Source organism: Electrophorus electricus, chromosome 6, assembly GCF_041902795.1.
Source record: "Electrophorus electricus isolate QZ-2024a chromosome 6, ASM4190279v1, whole genome shotgun sequence".
Taxonomy (NCBI): Eukaryota; Metazoa; Chordata; class Actinopteri; order Gymnotiformes; family Gymnotidae; genus Electrophorus; species Electrophorus electricus.
In genome coordinates, this window is record NC_137502.1 from 33,744,380 (window position 1) to 33,765,114 (window position 20,735).

General features: G+C 44.2%; 2 protein-coding genes across 3 annotated transcripts; one reads left to right on the forward strand and one right to left on the reverse strand.

The window, feature by feature from the left end:
- Positions 1-2,027: 2,027 nt before the first annotated feature.
- Positions 2,028-9,241, forward strand: rangap1a (RAN GTPase activating protein 1a). The gene is made up of 16 exons (XM_035525818.2): positions 2,028-2,124; positions 3,011-3,130; positions 3,884-4,011; positions 4,386-4,445; positions 4,949-5,128; positions 5,270-5,404; positions 5,716-5,874; positions 6,047-6,160; positions 6,276-6,375; positions 6,519-6,603; positions 6,982-7,150; positions 7,290-7,406; positions 7,641-7,746; positions 7,971-8,059; positions 8,257-8,378; positions 8,663-9,241. The coding sequence occupies exons 2-16, from the start codon at positions 3,019-3,021 to the stop codon at positions 8,742-8,744; spliced, it is 1,758 nt and encodes a 585-aa protein (XP_035381711.1). The 5' UTR covers positions 2,028-2,124; positions 3,011-3,018; the 3' UTR covers positions 8,745-9,241.
- A 6,139-nt stretch (positions 9,242-15,380) lies between these two features.
- slc25a38a (solute carrier family 25 member 38a) lies at positions 15,381-20,464 on the reverse strand. Of its 2 annotated transcripts, none has more exons than XM_027022029.3 (8): positions 20,315-20,464; positions 19,664-19,749; positions 18,658-18,782; positions 18,498-18,582; positions 18,206-18,385; positions 17,471-17,639; positions 16,869-17,035; positions 15,381-16,187 (listed from the first exon to the last, which is right to left on the reverse strand). In XM_027022029.3, the coding sequence occupies exons 2-8, from the start codon at positions 19,676-19,678 to the stop codon at positions 16,065-16,067; spliced, it is 864 nt and encodes a 287-aa protein (XP_026877830.2). In that variant the 5' UTR covers positions 19,679-19,749; positions 20,315-20,464; the 3' UTR covers positions 15,381-16,064. The 2 variants fall into 2 exon arrangements, with proteins under 2 accessions (XP_026877830.2, XP_026877831.2); XM_027022030.3 differs by having other exon boundaries at positions 20,307-20,431.
- Positions 20,465-20,735: the final 271 nt, after the last annotated feature.

The following is a 20,735-nucleotide window of genomic DNA, read 5'->3' on the forward strand; positions in this document are numbered from 1 at the left end:
CGGTTTCACACTTTTTTAAACAGTTAACATATGTTTTCTCTCACAAGACTGCTTTGTACAATGAACTTCACAACACAAACATGTAACATTGCAAAATACATATACTATGTGTTTTCCTTTCCTCTATTTTTATATCCACAAATATTTCAAGACAGCTAAAAAAACATTTGATCTGTTGGCTTACACCTGATGTAATAAACTGTTTTCAGGCAAAGAGAATTAAAGTACTGATTTAAATATTATCATGTATTCTCATAAAGTGGTTTGTGACCTCAGTGTAGAGGCCTTTGAAGCTCTATGTAGGTGTACCAGGTGTATAATGATACAGAAGCGCATTTGAAGGCATAAAGGCTTATTCATTTAATTAGCATCTTTAGTGATGTCTCTGCGGGCATTTGGGGACATTGAGCAGGAGCAAAGCGGATTATTCTGGTTTATTCTTGCATCAGGTGCCAGGTCATACAGGAAACAATCTTATTAATAGTAGATGGGCAAAATGATATTGTTTTCTTTCACTGGGATATAATAGTGTCAAATTTCAATCTACATAATGAATATTTTGGAAGGAATGGTGGTAACTTCAAAGACTGGAATGTAAAAAAAGGAGGAGCAGTTACCTCATTTCACCTGAAAATTTGTGTAACTCACACATTCTCCAGAGGGTGCCTCAAATGCATGTTATCTTTAACCTGCAATAAAGGATGGGACCTCCTATACTCTTTATTCTCTATTTTGTTAATAAATGTAAAGCTGGCAACCACACCTCTCACAATAGATGTCATGATGGAGTCTGTTAAATTTACAGTACACTGTAAATGACTATGTTTTACTGTATCTGAAGCCCAGAATAACAATATTTACTGTATAATGTAAATCAATATATGATATGGAAATAAATCACAAAAGCCACATTATTCTTCAGAGAGTTGTATTTTGCTATTTGTTCTCACAGTGCAATATACTGTAATTCAGAAATGAAAATATATATATAATCAATAACAAATACAGTACTGTAATACCAAATCAATATTTTCACAATAAACAGTAATTCACACATATTTGTCTGCCTATCAGTATCAGAAGTCTACTGTTGGTCTGGGCCATCCATCATGTCCACTGCATTTGGCCATAGATTTTCATCATCACACTGAATATATGGTGACAGGGAACAAATAAACACACCTGTGTAGGTCGTTAGCTGAAATGACAGCCAGCTGTCTCAGCAGTACCTGCACTGCAATAATAGTCGAAAAATCTCTTCAGTGACTGCATCTATATTTTCCTTATATACATGCATATTTCAATGCAAGTATGACCATTTTTTGTATCAGTGGTAACAAGGCTGCAAATAAAAACCTGAATAAACAAAAAAAACTTTCTGCTAAAATCAGAATAATCTGTTTTATGTATTTCAAGTTTATATTTTCATTTGTCTGTCAAAATGCAACATATTTACATCCACAGTTATCAGAATTTTGTTGGGTTTTGAACCGAAGGTTTTTGAACATAGTATCTAAAAGATGACAAAATTTGCTGTAGCTGTATAGACCTTTGCTGGTGGTGAACACTGATCAAGAGAGGTATCCATGATTTTTGGAAGAAGTGGTGATTGAATGCCTTTTGTATCAAAGCAATGCAAAAGTATAGATATTTTAATTTACATAATCGATTTAAATGGTTAATGTGTTAAGTGTTTTGGAAAATTGGGCATGGTGTTGAAACAAGTGTGAAAATGCTCGCACCCATCTCTGACAATTCACAAGAAACATGCTCCACTAATATTATTTTCGCCACTGAAGGGCTTACGTTTTTAACTAAAAACAAAACCATATGCTAATATGACTCCGGTTTTAATCTGGTGTTCTGCACATGGAGCCCACCTCCTGCGGCCAAGGACAATAGAGATTATAAAATGTTTTCAGTCCAGGGTAGTCTGCAGCTGTGTGCAGGTTTTGACATGGAAAGTGAAAGCTGATACTTAAAGGACTACAAATCCCGTGGAGCACCGCGGAACCGGCCTTTCAAACGTAGTTAAAGACGTCAGTTGTGTGAGCGGGACCAAGCCGGTGACTGCAACACCTCCCGAATCAAATTTAAAAGTCGGATTAAATATTGCCCACATAGGTAAATATTTTCCTGGTATTTATGATTTGCTATATTCAGAGTAGTTTAACCGGGCTAATAGTCAGCTAGACGCCAGTAAATTATTTTTGAGCCTCTGTAACCTAACTACGTTGCTAGCTTAGCTGCTAGCCACATTTGTGCGCGTGAAGTTCGCCTCGGCGCGCTCTGTTGTCATAGCTTAGCATGTTTTCTACTTAGCTGGCTAGATACACATATGTGCTATTTAAGCAAGCCACCAAGATGAACGAATATTAATCTGGTTTTAGACAAAACACGCGGACAATAATGGTTAGCTAACTAATGTTCAAATTGCAGTTAGCCAGCCCTGTATGGCTGCATAACGCTAACGGTTCTGTGTCGCCTTCGTCCGTCTGTTTTCATGACTGGGTGAGTTAGCTAGATTAGTGCTGTGCAAATGGCAGTATCTGACTAGTGATACCCGGCCGGCTTTACATTTGTGGTCCTGAAGAATCGAGTTTATATATGACTACAAAAAATACTTCGTGAAGTGCTGCAACGATTTGTTATTCTGGAGGTGTACATACTTTACTTGTTGGATTTTGTCTGGATATAGGTCTTTAATGAGATTGAGATTGTGGTTCGAGTTACTGCAGGCATCTTTACTACTGTACTATAAACCCACTTATACTCTCTTGTGTTATTCTGTTCCTGATACGTATGGGACCTAATGACCATGATGTATCTCAGTTTACAGCGGCCCAGGTCGAGTGAAGAATAGAAGCTCACTGGCAGGCTGAATGTAGCAAACAGAAAGATACAGAGAAAAAAACAATGCATTACCACTTTATTTCAAACATGATGGAGATATCCCCCAGAGCTTGTGTCTGTGTGTGTGTGTGTGTGTGTGTGTGTGTGTGTGTTGTAGCTGTGGTGATGGCATCAGACGATGTTGCACAGCTGGCTGACTCCTTGGCCAGGACTCAGGTGGGAGAGGGTGAACTGAGCTATAAGGGGCAGGGCCTGAAACTGGACAACGCAGAGTCTGGTGAGCACAACCATGGCAACCACTTCACCTTAGCTTCAAGTGTTCCTTCCTCCTATACACACAATGCAGTTATTAGCAGAGCAGTGCTTTTAAAACTAGACATTTGCATCTTTGCAAATCACACTGTTAGGTGAAGTTACATAATACAGTGTCTCTGTAACGTGGAGCAAACGGGAGATGGATGCACACATTGAGAAGAGGGAGATTCATTAAGGGCAAATCCATAATCAGAGTCATTAGAACAGTCCAGGGTCAGTGAGCCAATGCGAAGCATACAAGAATACACGATGAAAAATAGGGGAAGCAGGTTATAACAATAACACAAGCAATGATAAGAGCAAAAACTAATCCCTAAAATGGGCAGAGAAAAAAGGAGGCTTGGCACACCAACAGCGGCTATAGTGAGCAAGGCATGGATTACAATGATAGCAAACACCGGCAGCAAGGCAGGGTTTAAATACATGTACAATAAGATTTAACAAGACACAGGTGAAATTCATGAGGGGCGGAGAAAATGAAACTAAGGGACAGAACCACAACAAGGAAGTAAAGCAAAACAAAGACACGAGACAATGGGTAACCATGATAACAAAGATGCTAGGGAGTGGCCAATCATGAATGTCTTTACATATATATGCAACCCAAGTGAGGCACCAGTGAAGTGTGTGTGTGTGTGTGTGTGTTATTACCTGTTAACTTCAGAAATGAAGTTAACCTCATCTCTGCCTTTTCTTCCTCGCACCTACTGTCTAGCGGCAGAGATAGTGAAAGCAATCCAGGAGTTTGAGGGTCTGCGGGCTCTCCGGATGGAGGGGAACACGGTTGGAGTGGAGGCAGCTAAGGCCATCGCTAAAGCGCTGGAGGATAAGAAAGACTTTCAGGTAACTTCACAGAGCTTCTTCAAGGGTCTGATCCATCAGATCTTTTCAGCCCAGACCTCAGGGGCACGAGTACGCATAGCACAGAACGCCTGGCAAAGTAAAAGGGTGAAGCCTGTCTCAGTGCCCCCTCGACAGCAAGCTGCGCATGGATACCATCGTGTGGTAACCACCAGTCTGTGCGATGCACTGCATTTCTGATGTTGTGTTTGTATGATCCGGAGCTAAAGTGCTGTGTTTGTGGTGATAACGAGGAGACATCTGTGTTCGGTCTGGATCTGAAGTGTTAATGGCTGTGTCTGTGGTGATTGATCCGGATCTGAAGTGTTTATGGCTGTTTCTGTGGTGATAACGAGAGTGTTCTCTGTTTATTCCAGTGCTGCAACTGGAGTGATATGTTCACCGGCCGTCTGCGCTCCGAGATCCCTCCTGCACTGGTGAGACATGCAGTGGCCATGCTGGCCTGCACTCAGTTTGGCTAGAGCTGTGTGAGGGGGAGAATCATGGAAAGATAAGGCGAATATGGGAGGAATATAAGAGGATATGAAGGAATATGGGGGAATACGGGAGGATATGTGGGAATATGGGAAGAATATGATGGGGAATATGAAGAGATAATGGGGGATATGTGCGGATATGGGCAGAATATAAGGGGGAATATGGGAAGATAAGAGGGATATTGGAGGATATGTGGGAATATGGGAGGAAATTGGGGGATATGGGGGAATATGGGAGGATATGAGGCCTGTTCCTAGCTGCTTTGTCTAAGGAAACAGAGCCCAGCTCCACTGCTAGGGGCATAAAGTCTAAATGTATAAGTCCTGATGTATATTTGGGCATAATTATTAAGATCTTAACCAAAAGAGTTCAATTGTAGTGTTTTCTTTCTTCTTTCTCCCTCTGTGTGTCTTCCTGTTTTCCCCATCCACCCCCTCACCAGATGTCCCTAGGTGCAGCTCTCATATCTGCTGGAGCTCAGCTCAAAGTGCTCGATCTGAGTGATAATGCCTTTGGCCCTGACGGCGTCAAGGGCATTGAGAAGCTGCTCAAGAGCCCCGCCTGTCACACGTTGCAGGAACTGCGGCTCAACAACTGCGGAATGGGCATCGGTGGTGGGAAGGTAAGGGGGAAGTTTCCCGTTAACCACATGGACCTTGTCTATAATGGAAATCTGGATGCGTTACAAATCCAGGTGGTCGTCTTCCAGTCCTTTGGATATAATAGTAAAACCAATGTGACTCCACTGTGCCTTGCTCTTTAGATTCTGGCGGCAGCTCTGACTGAGTGCCACAGGAAGTCGAGTGAGCTTGGTGCCCCCCTGAGATTGAAGGTGTTCGTTGCAGGCAGGAACAGGCTGGAGAACGACGGTGCCATAGCTTTGGCTCAGGCCTTTCAGGTACAAACACACACTGCACCCGCTACCAGCGTCCGGCACTCCAGACCTTAAACTGTCCTTTGCTACTGTTCCACTCTTGACCTAACCGAAGCCCCGGGTGTCCAGCCCGACTCCTGGAAGTCCAGCGGTCTTCTTTGAAGCATGTGGAGTTTAGAAGCTAGGGTTGCAGCTAGGGTGAGCTTCAGGCCGCTCAGGTGAGCTTCAGGTGTCTGTAGGAGCAGGGCAGGCCGGGCCGTGGGTCCTTCCGCACGCGGTAACCCCCGACCCTCTCCTCACGGCGGAGGTGTTACGGCCCTGTCGTCTCCCTGCAGCTCATGGGCAGCCTGGAGGAGGTGCACATGCCCCAGAACGGCATCAACCACCAGGGGGTGACAGCCCTGGCTGACGCCATGCGCCACAACCCCCAGCTCCGCGTTCTTAACCTCAACGACAACACCTTCACCAAGAGAGGAGCAATCGCCATGGCGGAGGTACGCTGTTACACGCCCACGCGTCCGTATCCCCACGCTGTCCGATACAGGCAGCTTCCTGTGTGCCCGGTTGATCAGAGTAGTCACTGCAGTGAAGTGGTTTATAAAAGTGTGTGTTTGTGTGTGTGTTTGTGTGTGTGTGTGTGTGTGTGCGCGCGCGCATGTCCGTCAGGCTCTAAAGCATCTGCGCAGTGTGCAGGTGATAAATTTCGGTGACTGTCTGGTTCGCGCTGAGGGAGCACTCGCTATTGCCGAGGCTCTGAAAGACGGGCTTCCAATTCTCAAGGTACAGGAACACACCTGCTTGTTCCCTCTCTCTGCCGAGGGAAATAACACTCCGCTAAAGTTAGTGTGTACTTCATTTTTTTACAGATGTGTGTGTGTGTGTGTGTGGGGTTTAGGAATTAAATCTGTCCTTTGGGGAGATCACAGAGGATGCTGCTCTGGCTGTGGCAGGAGCCATAAAGCACAAAGACCAATTTGAGAAACTTGACCTCAATGGTACAACCCATGCACGCACGCACGCACAAGCTCTCTTTCTCCCTCTCCATCGTGCTCTCTCACGTTGTGTCCTTTCTTGCATGTAAGGATTTTTTATTTTTAAAGACTCCTGATGTCTTTCTAATCTGTGTGCATGTGTGTAGGTAACTGCCTCGGTGAGGAAGGGTGTGAAAAGCTTAAGGAGCTCATGGAGGATGTGAAGCTGGGAGACATGCTGGGATCTCTGAGGTACGACGTCTCTGTCCTGCTCACGGCAGGCGTGCTGCCTTTGTCCTTCCATGTTTAAGGTAGCCCAGTACGGCATGGCCCTCAGGCTCGCCGCATTCCCTCATGACCGCTCTGATGCTGTCGTCACCGGTTTAGTGTCACCTGATGGTTGTTTCACAGCATTTCAGTTTTAAAGACTAACACAGGCTATGTATTGGTGGGCTTTCTGCGACCAGGAACTGGCCAATATGTGGTCCTTCGTCTATTGATCCCACAGATCTTTTTCCTTAAACGTTGTAACAGAGTGATCTGTTTCTAGCCATTTGTTTTGTGTACAGTTTTCATTACTGTGGAGTTTCCAAGGCGCCTCTCTCTCTCTGTCTCTCGTGCCATACACAGTGATGATGAAGGAGAGCCAGAGGAAGATGAGGATGATGAAGGGGATGAGGAAGAAGAAGAGGAGGATGAAGAGGAAGAGGAAGATGTCGATGAAGAGGAGGAGGAAGAGGAGGAGGAGGAGGAGGAGAATGAGGAGGAAGGAGAAGATGAGCTGAGTAAAGGCAGCCAGGTCAGTGTCTCCTGCGTGGCCTTGCTACCCAGTCAAGAGTCTGACAAGAGACGTTCTGTTACACCAAAAAGGCTCCTGAGAAAAATCAGGTCATGGTAGCTGGCCACACTGATTTGGATCTGTGTCTGCACGTGTGCAGATGTTTACTCCGCCCACAGCCCCTCGCCCTCCAGACGTCGCGTCCTTCCTGTGTTTCCCATCTCCGGACAAACTGCTCCGCCTTGGTAACAACAGGGCTGAACTCATACAACAGCAGGTCAGACCCCAAAGAACAAAGTCTCTTTGCTTTTGTTTGTTTGTTTGTCTTTTCTTTTCTTTTCTTTTTTTCTTCACCCCCTTTTATGTCCAGTTCTAGATGCAAGGACTCTGCACAAAGTCCAAGTCTCGTAGAGGCTTAAAGCAAACACTTTCACTTCGATGGGAATCTTCTTGTCGAGAGTTCATATTTCCCCAATACAGACACTGTGTGCTTGTGTCTGCATGTGTGTAGGTGGACGTGTCGGACGTTGGGAAGACCGTAGAAGCTTTCCTCAAGATCTCGTCCGTGTTCAAGGAGGATGACCTCGAGGTCAAAGCGGCAGTGCTGGACAGCGTCGGTAAGAGCTCGGACACTCTTAAACCTCATCAACGACAAACGGTGCTGCATGGTGAACGCAGCTCTGTGTAACCTGATCATCAAGGGCAGCTGCACTAGGCTGGCTAGCACTACCTTGGACGTGACCTCTAACTTGGTGGAAATATTGTGTGTGTGTGTGTGTGTGTGTGTGTGTGTGTGTGTGTGTGTGTGTGTGTGTGTGTGTGTGTGTGTGATGATTTCCAGACGCTCTTCTGAGTAAAACTTTCACCACAGCCTCCGCTCAAACCTTCAGCTTTATCTCCTCATTGCTGGTGATGCTCGGCCTTTTAAAGGTTAACCATAAGCACGCTCACACTCACATACATGCATACATACATTCTCTACTCCTCCAAGCAACATACCACACACATATGTTCTTTACCGCTCTAATCAACATACCACACACACATGCAGTCACATACCACACACACATACACTATTTCAGTATTGCAGACACATCTGTCAGAGTTGTGTGCGTGTGTGTGTTTAGAGTGAGGATAAGGTGAAGCCAGTGCCAGTAGTCGCGGGGCACCTGCTGTGTCTGGAGCATGCAGCCAAGCAGACGTATTTCCCCCGAGAGCACATCACCGTACTGCACGCCTTCATGACCAGGTACGGAGCCCTCCAGCCTGTCTTCACCCAAATAAAACCGCCCGCACTCAAACACAACCTTCCTCAAACCTCACTCCACTTTGCACTGTCACGCATTTCTCCTGACTGAAGTCTTAGTGGTACCAATTTTTTTTTGTTGTTGTTTTTTATCACAAAGAGGTTTTATTTATCCAGTTACTCCTTTTGGCACTTGTGAATTTTGGCTACTGCTCTTTTGTAAGAGCAGTTATGTGAAACTGATTCCTCCTTATTTAGTCACTGTTTGCTTTCGTTCTGCTCGCTAGACGAAGCAAGGCCTTGGAGTCGTGCGTCAGTGCTCGAGACATCCTACGATCCACACTGCAGAGACTCCAGCCAGAGAGCTGAAAGAAAACACACACACACAAACACACACACACACGGCTGACAAAGACTTTGCTTCTCACCTCCTTCTTTCTTGCCATGCACTTCTGTGGGAGCCCAGCTGTGAGCTGGAGGACTTTGGGAAAAGGAGTAAAATTAAATCTTCATGTGAAGAACCGCAGCTGATGTTCCCCTCCTGGACGATGGACACTCGTATACATTTGGTTAGCAATCGCTGGACGAAACACTGAAAAAGACGTCTGACTGGCTCTGCCATCCTTCATTTTATCAGTAATCTGCCTAAGAATATTAATAAAAATGATGTCAGTAAATGAAAAATAATGTGGCTTTGGGTCCCACTGGCAGCCAGAGCTAAAAAGCAGTCTGCTGTATTCAGGAGCCGAATTGTGCGAGTCATAAGCTCCTGCGATGTTGGTAGGGTAGTGCATTCTGTGCATCTGGGTCCTTATCTGTAACGAGCACATTTATAGCTGAGCGGGGAGTAAAGGGATTAGCTGAAATATCTGTCTCATTTCTCTTTATCTTTGTACGTAAGAAATTTCTTGTGTATTTTGTTGACTCTGTTTCACCACCTGCCCGAACGGGACACACTGACTCGCTTGCGTCGTGACTTGCAAAACGCTCACGTGTTTTATATCTTGTACAATGAACGTGACGGCGGAACCACTCGGTGGCGTAAGTGTGCTGCAAACGCCACGGTCGCAGCGTCCCTGGCTGTCGGACGGTTGGCCCATATTAAGACACGGGATGGAGTGTCCATATTAAGACAAAGACCATATTAAGACGATGGCATGCATTGACTCCTCGGTTAAACCCTGCACGCTGTCGCAATTCTGTTTGCTGAGTGATAGAATGTTCTCGGAAAGTTGGCTCTAATATGTGCACAGTGACGGAGCACTTTTAAGTATAATATACAGTATGAATGAAAATATGAAGTATTAGGTAAGAACATGGACCACGCAGACGTTTGCACGGCGAAATGAGGAGCACGCGAAGAACGAAGAGACCGAGTGGGAGTTGTGGCGCGCGGGCCGGTAAAGTTGTAGACGGGGCAAAGTCGCCTCCGAAGACGGGACGGGACAGATCAACAGCGGATTGCTTCTTTTTTTAAAAAATAACTTTATTGAGATAAATACCGGTTTCGTCTTGGTAGAGGTCTCACAAGCATAACTACGACTATATTATTACTGTTTTATAGCTGAAAAGGGATTTGAACTAAACAGGCAACCATGTAATTAGGCTCAGTTATCATTTGAAATCGGTAACCTATATGAACCATTTCTCTCGTGATAAGATGGGTCAACACTGGGTCAAATCAATGCTCTGACATGACGAATCATTTTGTTTAAACATGAATCATTCTCTTTTCGAAACTGACCTGCTTTTCCAGCTAAACGCCAATTTAAGGTCTGTGGGGTGCTCATTATCACTTAATTTTTTAATGATTTAATGTGGACTTGAAGTATAAAGTAGTATAGCTCTTTTCTGAATATTGGTTAACTTCAAAGTAGCCGGCACACACTGAACTTCACTGTGTTGAGCAGTATGTAAAGCCAAAGTGCTCAAAATTCACTGCAAACAAAACGCGTTTTAGTTGTAAAACGGCAGGAAAAGTGGCGCTTTGGACGTTTTTACATACAAAGCACAGCGTTATTTTTCACTACGCCAGAAAATACGCCGCAAAAACCATCAAAAACGCTGTTTAAAGCACCGTAAAAAGCACTAAGTGTTCCAAAACTGCATTTTTTACACTGCTTTGGCGTCCCTACAAATGTTTAAAATGCCGTTTTATAGTAAGATAACGAGCTCCTCCTACTGTTTATACTAAGATAATGAGCTCCTCCTACTGGTTTTGACAGCCAATAGACTTGAACTTTTGTCACCCAGTCGCTCATGAACAAGGTCAGACCAGACCAGTTCACTACAGCTCTTAATTGGCTGATAAACCAGTGCTCAAGTTTTTTTATTTTTGGGATTTACATGTGTTAATTCACTCAACAATTTATTTATTCATACACTTGAATAGCTAGAAGTTTAATAGACGTAGCAGTAGTGACTATGGTTAGATAGTTCGGACAGCGTACTTTAAAGGGTCAAGTATTTTCAATAGGCAATTGGCTAACTAGGTCGCTAGCTAGCAACATTTCTTACAGCTGGAAGATAACAAGGAGGAACTTCATTTTTCCCTGTAGACGAACATAGAATGACCACACTCGACAATCCAGGACCTGATGTAATTCAATCCAAATTAATGAGGTAAGGACCATTTTAAACGAGTTAATCACCAAGTTCATTAAACTGGTAAAATGCTAACTACTAGTTAACTGATAATTGGCTGCAAAACAAAGCTCACCCAAAGGTAGCTGTAGTTGGCCAGTCATGAGTTGTTTCTAGTGCTAGACTGAAAGCAAGTTTATTTTGCAGGAACAAATACACATTTGTGTCAAACTTGATGGCTAGCTAGCTATCAGAGGTGCGGATGGTAGTGTCATAGCAATTGCTGACTTTAGACTTTTGTTCTGGTTAAGACTGAATGAAAGGGGAAGGGGTTATCGCAACAAACTCAAGAGGGATGCCAAACAGTCAATATGGATAACTTGGTCTTGGAGTATTCCTGGTTTATACCCTTGTGTCCTTGCTCCAAGTCTAGCACTGGGCAGTCGGGACTCCGTCTCTCAGTTTCAAGAACTGCCTGGTCACAAAGCTTCTGAGTTTATTTGGTTATTTATTCAAATTTGAGCAGTGTCTGTCTTCAAATGAGCTACTGAGTATTTCCAGCTTAGAAGATAGTAAGAAATAGCCACCTTGTTCTTTAAAAACCATACAGATTTTAAGAGGAACAAAATCTTAATTGTAATTATTTATGACAATGATCATCTAAAATTAAGTTATTGGTACAGGCCTTGTGACGTTTGTTGAGAGAATCTATATAAAATGCCCTTTCCCCATTCATTCTAGTCGATTTGGCTTGTCTGTTAGAGACTTCATCACATCTTCACTGCCAGCCTCCACGGACCCACTGCAGTTTGCATACCGCCACAACCGCTCCACTGACGATGCGATTGCACATCTGCTCCACACTACACTGACTCACCTGGACGAAGGGAGGGGTAATTATGTTAAAATGCTGTTTGTCGACTACAGTTCAGCATTTAACACTATCATCCCCTCCCTACTCACTACTAAGTTGGGGGATCTAGGACTGCATACATCCCTGTGCGACTGGATCTCCAACTTCCTAACAGACAGACCACAATCAGTACTGGTGGGCAACTGCGCCTCATCCACCCTCACCCTCAGCACTGGAGCTCCTCAGGGTTGTGTCCTAAGCCCCCTGCTCTACTCACTGTACACCTACGACTGCACAGCCACTTCCAGCTCTAACACCATTGTCAAGTTTGCTGATGACACCGTTGTCGTGGGTCTGATCTCGGACAACGACGAGAGGGCCTACCTGGAGGAGATTAAACACCTGGAAAACTGGTGCCAGAAAAATAATCTCCTCCTAAACGTCAGTAAGACAAAGGAGCTGATCGTGGATTGCAGCAAGAAGCAGGAGCGGCACTACCAACCTGTGAGGATCAGTGGAACCACGGTGGAGAGAGTAGATAGTTTCAGGTACCTTGGAGTTCACATCTCGCAGGACCTGTCCTGGTCCCGCCATACCAGCTCCCTGGCAAAGAAGGCTCGTCAGCGTCTTTACCACCTCAGACGCCTAAGGGACTTCAGACTCCCCTCCAAGGTACTGCGGAACTTCTACACCTGCACTATCGAGAGCATCCTCACGGGGAACATCACAGTCTGGTTTGGAAATAGCACCAAGCAGGACAGACACGCACTCCAAAGGGTAGTGCGTTCAGCAGAGCGCATCACTCACTCGGAACTTCCTGACCTGCAGACCACCTACTACAAGCGGTGCCAAACCAAGGCCAGGAAAATTGTGAAGGACCCCACCCATCCCAACAATAGACTCTTCTCTCTGTTGAGGTCAGGGAGGCGCTTCCGCTCCCTGAAGGCCAAGACAGAGAGGCTGAAGAGGAGCTTCTTCCCACAGGCCATTCAGGCCCTGAATCAGGGAAACTGATAAACTGTGGGGACGTAACCACGTAACATGACTGTATATCTGTACATCTGTATATATAGATTTAGATTTATACTCAATTAACCTGTTACAACAACTGTAGATATGGTACTATACAATGGACTATACAATGGATCTGTACATTCTGTAGATTGTGTACATATATACTCAACCATATACATTGTACATTGTGTATATAATCATAATATACATATATTGTACATACATTGTTAATATATTTTTGTACATACATAGAATATATATTTATCTGTATATATATTTTTTTCTCTATGCACCCCTGGTTCTCTTCCTCAGTTTGGACAGAGCACTCTCCACCATTTCACTGCGTGTTGTACTGTGTATGACTATGTATGTGACAAATAAACCAAACTTGAAACTTGAAACTGTTCTTTTTTTTCTGAGTTATAAAACATTACACTGGATTTTTTTTTAAAGAATGTTTGTTTGGTGTGCCCTCATTTGTTTTTCTGTTTGTCTCGCATTCTACGTGCTGTTCACGTGTGTGTCAGGTTATTCCCTACCAAAGTGGAGTCACCTGCATGTCAGAGACACTCCTGCTGTTACAAAGGCCTCACCTGTATGATCACTCACCCTGATGAAGAGACTGAAAGCCTGGGCTGGAGATTTTATTAATTAGACCATCAGCAGCTGCTTTATTCTTTCTGGATTGGTGACTCTGTGCTCTCCAACGACAGCAGTTTCATCCTCTGACAGCTGTGATGGACTTAATTCTTATTGTCACTCTTTAGGTGACCACCCATTACTCAGTGGTCTCTTCTGATTAATCTTAAGATTTCTGTTTAATGACTAAGCTTGCTATTTTTCCTAATATGTTACTACTTACTGTATGCTTCCATCTTTTCTTAAATTGGCTCCTATCTCTAACTGCTTTTTTTGCACTGCTTGTGATATCTGGTGTTTACTAGAGGATGGGATACACTTCTGAGTCTTGGTTTCTTCATGAAAGGAGTTTTTCTTTACTAATGCTGCCTTGTAGTTGGATTCTGATGTCTGTACAGCTGGTTTGTGATGACACCTGTAATGAAATGTTCTATACAAGTACTCATGAAATTTTAAACTGATGTAAATGAAATCTATTTTATTACCATGAAGAGACTGTTTACTTTACTAAACTGTCCTAATACATCACTAATTACTGTATGCTCCTGTCTGTTCTTTAATTGGCTCATAACTCAAATAGCTTTTTTGATAACTTCAGATAAATCCATGTAAAAGTCATCCCAAAGTGCCATGTAATATATAACCAAAAATAATTATAACAATGAATCATTTAGATGTAGTGTTTGATGGTCTGGTCTGACCTTGTTTGTGAGCGATTGGGTGAAGAAAGTTCAAGTCTATTGGCTGTCAAAACCTGTAGGTGGCGCTCATTATCTTACTATAAAGCAGCACTTTAAACGCTGTTGTAGGGACTCCAAAGCGGTGTAAAAAAACGTCATTTTGGAACACCTAAAGCAGCACTTTTTACAGAGTTTTAAACTGACATATAAATGACGTTTTTCATGGGTTTTGCAGCGTGTTTAACGGCATAGTGAAAAATAACGCCATATTTTGCAACGTAAAAACGTCCAAAACGTCGCCCCCCCCCCCCCCCCACCGTTTTACAAATAAAACGCGTTTCATTTGAGGGGAATTGTGACCACTTTGGCTTTCCATAGAGATGTGTCTCGCCGCTCAGTTCATACGGCCAGTGGAACGTCCCCCCTCCTGCCTGATTACCGTCTGCGAAACCCTCACACAAGCTAACCACGTGGCCGGGCTTGTGTGTCGAGCGGCATTTACAGGAGCTCTGGTCGTGATGGTTTCGGGGCGATTTTATCGTCGTGTGTTAGATGCAAAAAAAAAAAAAAAAAAAAAAAAAAAAGTTTCTTATGTATTTTTGCATGTTGTAACCAAATGTTCGAACATTTCTGTCGCCCATAGTTTTATGTATAGTATGGCAAAGTGGTACCATAACCCCTCGATATTGGCAGACTACTGCTAGACAGTAAAAAGGGGTGTTCCTGAAGCCAAATATTGACAAATATCATACACCTATACATTTTATTAGCAAGTTTGTACTTAATAACGCTTTAAGTTTAACAGCCTTATTTATTAATATGTAATATATATACTTATTGTAAAATTTAACTGCTGCCACTTAAAAACCATTCCCAAATTCAGTGTAAAAAATACTATAAGGTCCACTTTAATTTGTGGAATAAAAAAAGTTCCCAGTGTTACTTAACAAATAAAGACAGACTGAACATTTTTCTGTGCGGTCAGGGTCTGTTTATAGAGCAGTTCAAACCCTTGCTCTTATTCCTGCAGGTGAGCACAGGAAGCAGGAACACAAGAGCCTCACGACTTCCTCTCTGCTCGGGACCTCACTGCCGTGAGGTTCAGGTCCCTCGAGCTTTGCTGTGTCACATGTAGGTGTGCACATGTGTATGTAGGTGTGTGTGTGTGTGTGTGTGTGTGTGTCCAGTCATACTGCCTGCTCCAAAAAGCTTCTGTTACTACTGTTTAGACCTCTGTCTGTCTGAACTGTGATTGGATCAGTTTTAATTCACATAAAGAATGATGTCACCATAACAACAATGTGTGTGTGTGTGTGTGTGTGTGTGTGTGTGTGTGTGTGTGTGTGTGTGTGTGTGTGTGTGTGATTTTTTTCTGAAAAGATGAAGTATGTCAGTCACATCCCCGGGATTTAAATATCACTATTTCATATTCTGTAAATGATTTCAGTAATCATACAACCAAAACAAATAAACAACACTGTCAAGAAACTGCCACAGGCATTGTTAACCCTTCCACACACAGATAAAACACAGTGTAAAGGAGTCAGGTTTTATAAACATAATCATCCTTTTAAAATCAGTGTTATGAGCACATTCATTACTGACGACTGTGGATACTCCACAGCTGACGGGTAGTATTTAGGGCAGCACTGCTGTGGCTCTGCCTTTGATCTACCATGCCGTTACACAAGCGCTGAGTGGAAACGAGTGGGATTTGGAACTCCAATTCTGATGCGGTTTATTTTCTGTAATGTGAACGCAGTGTCTCTGAAGCGCAAGCAGTCGCACAGGCCCCACGTCTCCGTGGACTCTCCGGGGCAGCAGGCGGACGGTCTTGTCCCAACACTTTTCACTGTCTTTGACTTTCAGAGTCCATCCTTCTTCCTTTTTACTCTTCACTTGGCCTCTGTTCTCTCCCGTTCAGGACTTGAGGCCCATCCCAGCCATGAGCTGCTCGTACACCGTCCACGCCATCGCCGTCATCATGGTCCTCCGAAGAGAGCGCGGCACCACGCCGCGGAAGAATCCGGCCAAGCCGTGCTTCTGAGACACACACACACGTGCACACACACAAACCCTTATATGATGAAACTTCTTCAAATCCAACAAGTGCTGTTCGATTACATTTTAAATCTGCAGAATACAAGAGAGAGACAGAAAACAGGACTAAAGGAGTGGGTGGCGGTCAAATGGACTGTCAGTGAAACCGACACAGCCATTCCTGCAGTGACCTGAAGTAACCCTGAGCTACACGCGGAAAGAGCCGGAGATCGAGATGTGGAGATGAGACAAAGGTCACTCTGACCCACATGCCTCACATAAAGAGACAGACAGAGAGAGAGAGAGAGAGAGAGAGAGAGAGAGAGACACACACACACACACACACACACACACACACAACAGGGACAGGCCATATCATTATGTTTTAATAGCTAACTCACAGTCACAGTGACTCCTGATTGGTCACTAATGCAAGGGTGAATTAAAGCTGATTTGAACTGACTGTCAACAGTATAGTTGAACAGCACACAGGATAAATCAAAATATAAAGTTATATAATGTTTTCAGAAAAGTGATCTTGAATGCCTGGTCATTTTTAGTGCTAAAGAGAAGGCGTTAACACTTTCGGCCTGCAGTATCGTGGGGAGAGAAGATAAGCTCAGTGATCAGAGTGTGGGGTCAGGGGTGCAGTTCACAGTCAGAAGGGCTCTCATGCTGAATTACCGTGTAGATGTAGCCCACGGCGTCGGTGCTCCGCCCGAAGAGATGGGGGCTCACCTGGATGTGAGTCTTAACTACATCTGCAGGCTGAGTGAGCAGAGAGGCCAGTACACCCGCCAGAACACCACAGCTGAAGTTAGCCAGCGGAGCATAGGCTGACTGGCTTATCTCTACACACACAGAGAGTGGAGGGGGGGAGAGAGAGAGAGAGAGAGGGAGACAGAGAGGTTAGATGTCATATATGAAAACTACTGGACTGACTCAGTGAGTCAACAGAAGGGGCTCTAAGCAATGCATGAGTTCAGCAAGTCTTACGTAAAAACCCCCTTGTGCCAGATAGTGTCCCCCTAAACTGCAATCTGGACAAAACCTGTCAGTGAGTGTTCCTATCTCATATAGCACACACACACACACACACACACACACACACACACCTAACACCAAGCCAGGAAATTAACCTTGACACTATTGCAGTCACACACACACACACCGTGCAAGCCCTTGCGGAACTGTGTAACTTGTACAGCATTCACCTTGCAGTGGATCAGATACACTTGAACAAATTTACACACACAAATACACACACATCCCGGCAGAGTACTGACCAGTTGGCAGCCTGCTCTTGGCCTGGCTGTAGAACAGGACGTAAATGCCAGAGAAGGGAGCATCTCGAACCAGGGTCGCCGTGAGACCAGAGAACAACGCTCGGGGTCCCTCAGTCTGACACACACTCCGCAAAGCCCCGAACACACTTCTGTAAGGATAACGGCCACTCTGCAACACACACACATTTACATTTACAACATTTGGCAGACACTCTTATCCAAAGCAAAAGTGCTTTGTCATTTACTCATAGAATAAACTGCTACACTAAACTACACAGACTATAAATTACTGATCTACATTCACCAGGTACCACACATACTTTTTACACTTGAACAGAACACTATATGTTTAGCAGTCAAAAGCTCATCCTGTCATCTGCTTTGGTCTGTTCTTATAATAATTGCATGAACTAATAATAATGATAATAACATTATTCAGATCATCAAATTTTACAAATATTTCAGGGAAACATCTGGAATACAAAAAGAAAATTAAAATCTTAACGAATAATTAATATGCAAATGTTAAATAAATGTAAGAATGAACAATAAAGTAAATGTTCTGTAATAACAGAATAAATACTTGTTAATTACACAGTAATTCCAACTCTTTTAAAGCCCAAAGGCACAAGCCCTTAAAACTCCCGCCCTCTCTCGTTCACACATGCAATACTAATGCAAACACATTCTTTTACACACACACACACACACACACACACACACACACACACACACCTCGAAGCGCGTTTTGATGACCGTGGCGGGCAGCATGCAGACCCCAGCCACACTGCGGGCTCCAGCACCCAGCAGCACGGCCTGGCTGGGGCCTGGGACCGCGTCAGCAAAGAAGTGTTGCTTCAGGCTATAGTAGGTACTGAAGTAGATCCCAACTCCAGGAATACAGCGTACAAATGACTGGAAAGGGAGAGATGGTAGAGACAGACAGAGAGAGAGAAGTCATTGGAGCGATAGAATGACAGGAACAAATATGTTGTGCACCTCAAATGTGTGTGTGTGTAACACTCACTGGTGAGACCCCCTTCCAGAGTCCGAGCAGCTTCTCAGTCCTCACAACACTGAGGAAAACCGTCACCATGCCAACCCTTCCTGAACTAATATAGAGAAAGAAACCAGTCACAATAACACAATTACTGGCTATGTTTAAGGTGTGTGTGTGTGTTTCTCACCCAGACTGCACATTGCTCGGGAGGGTCTGTAGGCGGGTCTTCACCAGGTCGAGCGGCTGGAAGAGCAGAGTGGAGCAGGTGCCACTCAGAGAGCCACACAGGAAGGCTTTAATGGCAGGGTTAGTCTGCACCCCCCCACCCCACACACACACACACACACACACACACACACAGAAAATCAGCATTAAGTGAAACAACATACAATCGTAATCACAAAGACATATATAGACAGTATATGTCTAAAGGTTTACAGGTTAATCAGTATAGCCATCACTCAACGGCAAGTTTTTATAAGGTAATCATAAGTCAAATAAAAGTCTAGGCGCAGTGTGACGGCTGTATAAATGCAGTGAGCTGGGAGGCACTGGGAGGCACAGAGGGGTCGCTGGCCCATCAGAACAACACTTACACTCCACTGGGAGCAGAGCCTACGAGCACATGATCAAACAAAACCACTCACAACAGCCCCGATGCCCTCACACACACACACACAGGAAACAGACAGTTTAGGGTGTGCCACCAGGGCCCGGTTTAGATCATCTGCACATGTTTACTGCTCTGCTTCTCATACCTGAGTCAAGAGTCCTTTAGACTGCCTGTCTCTCTGCCTGTCTCTCTGTCTGCTTGGGTGTTTGAACCTCTTTGCTCCTCCCTTTCAAACACCGTTATGGCAACGGAATGTGAGTGGGTCGATAGGGGGCTGAAGAAGAGGACGCTGGGCCCGGATGCCCCACTCACAAGCCTTCCTGTTGGAAACGCTCCCAGTTCTCTTTCAGATGGAAAAATCTCACTCGAAAGCGAAAGTAAATAGAAGCATCCTATAGCCTGACAGACCTACTCTGTATGCAAGGCAGAGTGGACATGCGCAAGACTGGCTCAGACTCCTGCCCGTGTGTTTGTGCTACAGTACTAAGGTATAGGAGCTCCACGGCTCGCAATGGCACTCAGAACTAGCCGCAACAAACCTTTACACGGGCAGTTGTGTTGACACATATCTTGTACTTACCAGAGAAAACTCCATGATGTCGCTGACGTTGGGAGTGCACTTACTTCTGTTGGTTCAGGACTCGTTTTTTTTTCAGGAAATAATTCCTAGGCGAAGCAAAGCCACAATGAGTGAGCGCTTACGAGGTCAGTTACAATGGGAGTTCAGTCGTGACAAATGTAAAGTGGCCGTTCCTGATGAACTCACAACACTAAATACAATGCAGGAGTAACATATCACTGCACCTATTCAACACGTGTAACTCAGGACTGAGCGCAAGCACAGAGAGACCACGGTCTGTGAACATTTAGCAAATTGGGTCTAAATAAATTGCGCGTAGCAAAATAGGCCGTTTTATAAGCGCATAACAAAACACGCTGAAAAAGTTATAACTAGATAACCAGCGCTTTGACCAGTCGCCGACCACTGGACTCCCACCAGTTTAAAGCATGCCGATATAATTTTTTTTAATTTATTTTTTTTTAATACACAGATTATATATATATATATATATATATATATATATATATATATATATATATATATATATATATATATATATATATATATAATATCTGTGTATTCAAAAAACACGACCCTTCCCAAAGCGTAAAATCCTATTTCCCAACACTGCACCGTAATACTTCGGAACGTGATCGCGTACCTACGTACCTACTACGGTTTTCCCGAATGCGCTTCTTCGTGACGTGGCTCTTGTGAGGGTAGATCGATGTCTTTGTGCAGGCTTCGCGATACAGTGATGACCGTTTTTGTGGGCTGACAGTACTGTCCGCTCACCGCCTTTATAAGGTTAGTGTTAGGCATGGAGGCGGGCCTGCTACGTGAGGGCGCGCCTCTCTGAGCGCAGAGTCTAATTGGGTCTCCAAAGAGGAGCGCCGGCAGATGCGCAAAGCTGTCCCAATCATCCGTTCACACAGCTAAACGCACCTCAAATGCTATTTAACAAGGCGTCTAATCGGTTTTAACCCCCGAACACGAATACAGTCTTAAAATTCAGACTAAGAAGTAGTTACACAAACATTTCAGTTAGAAACCATTCTTCACTTACTACTGACTTAAGCGAGCCTTGCTC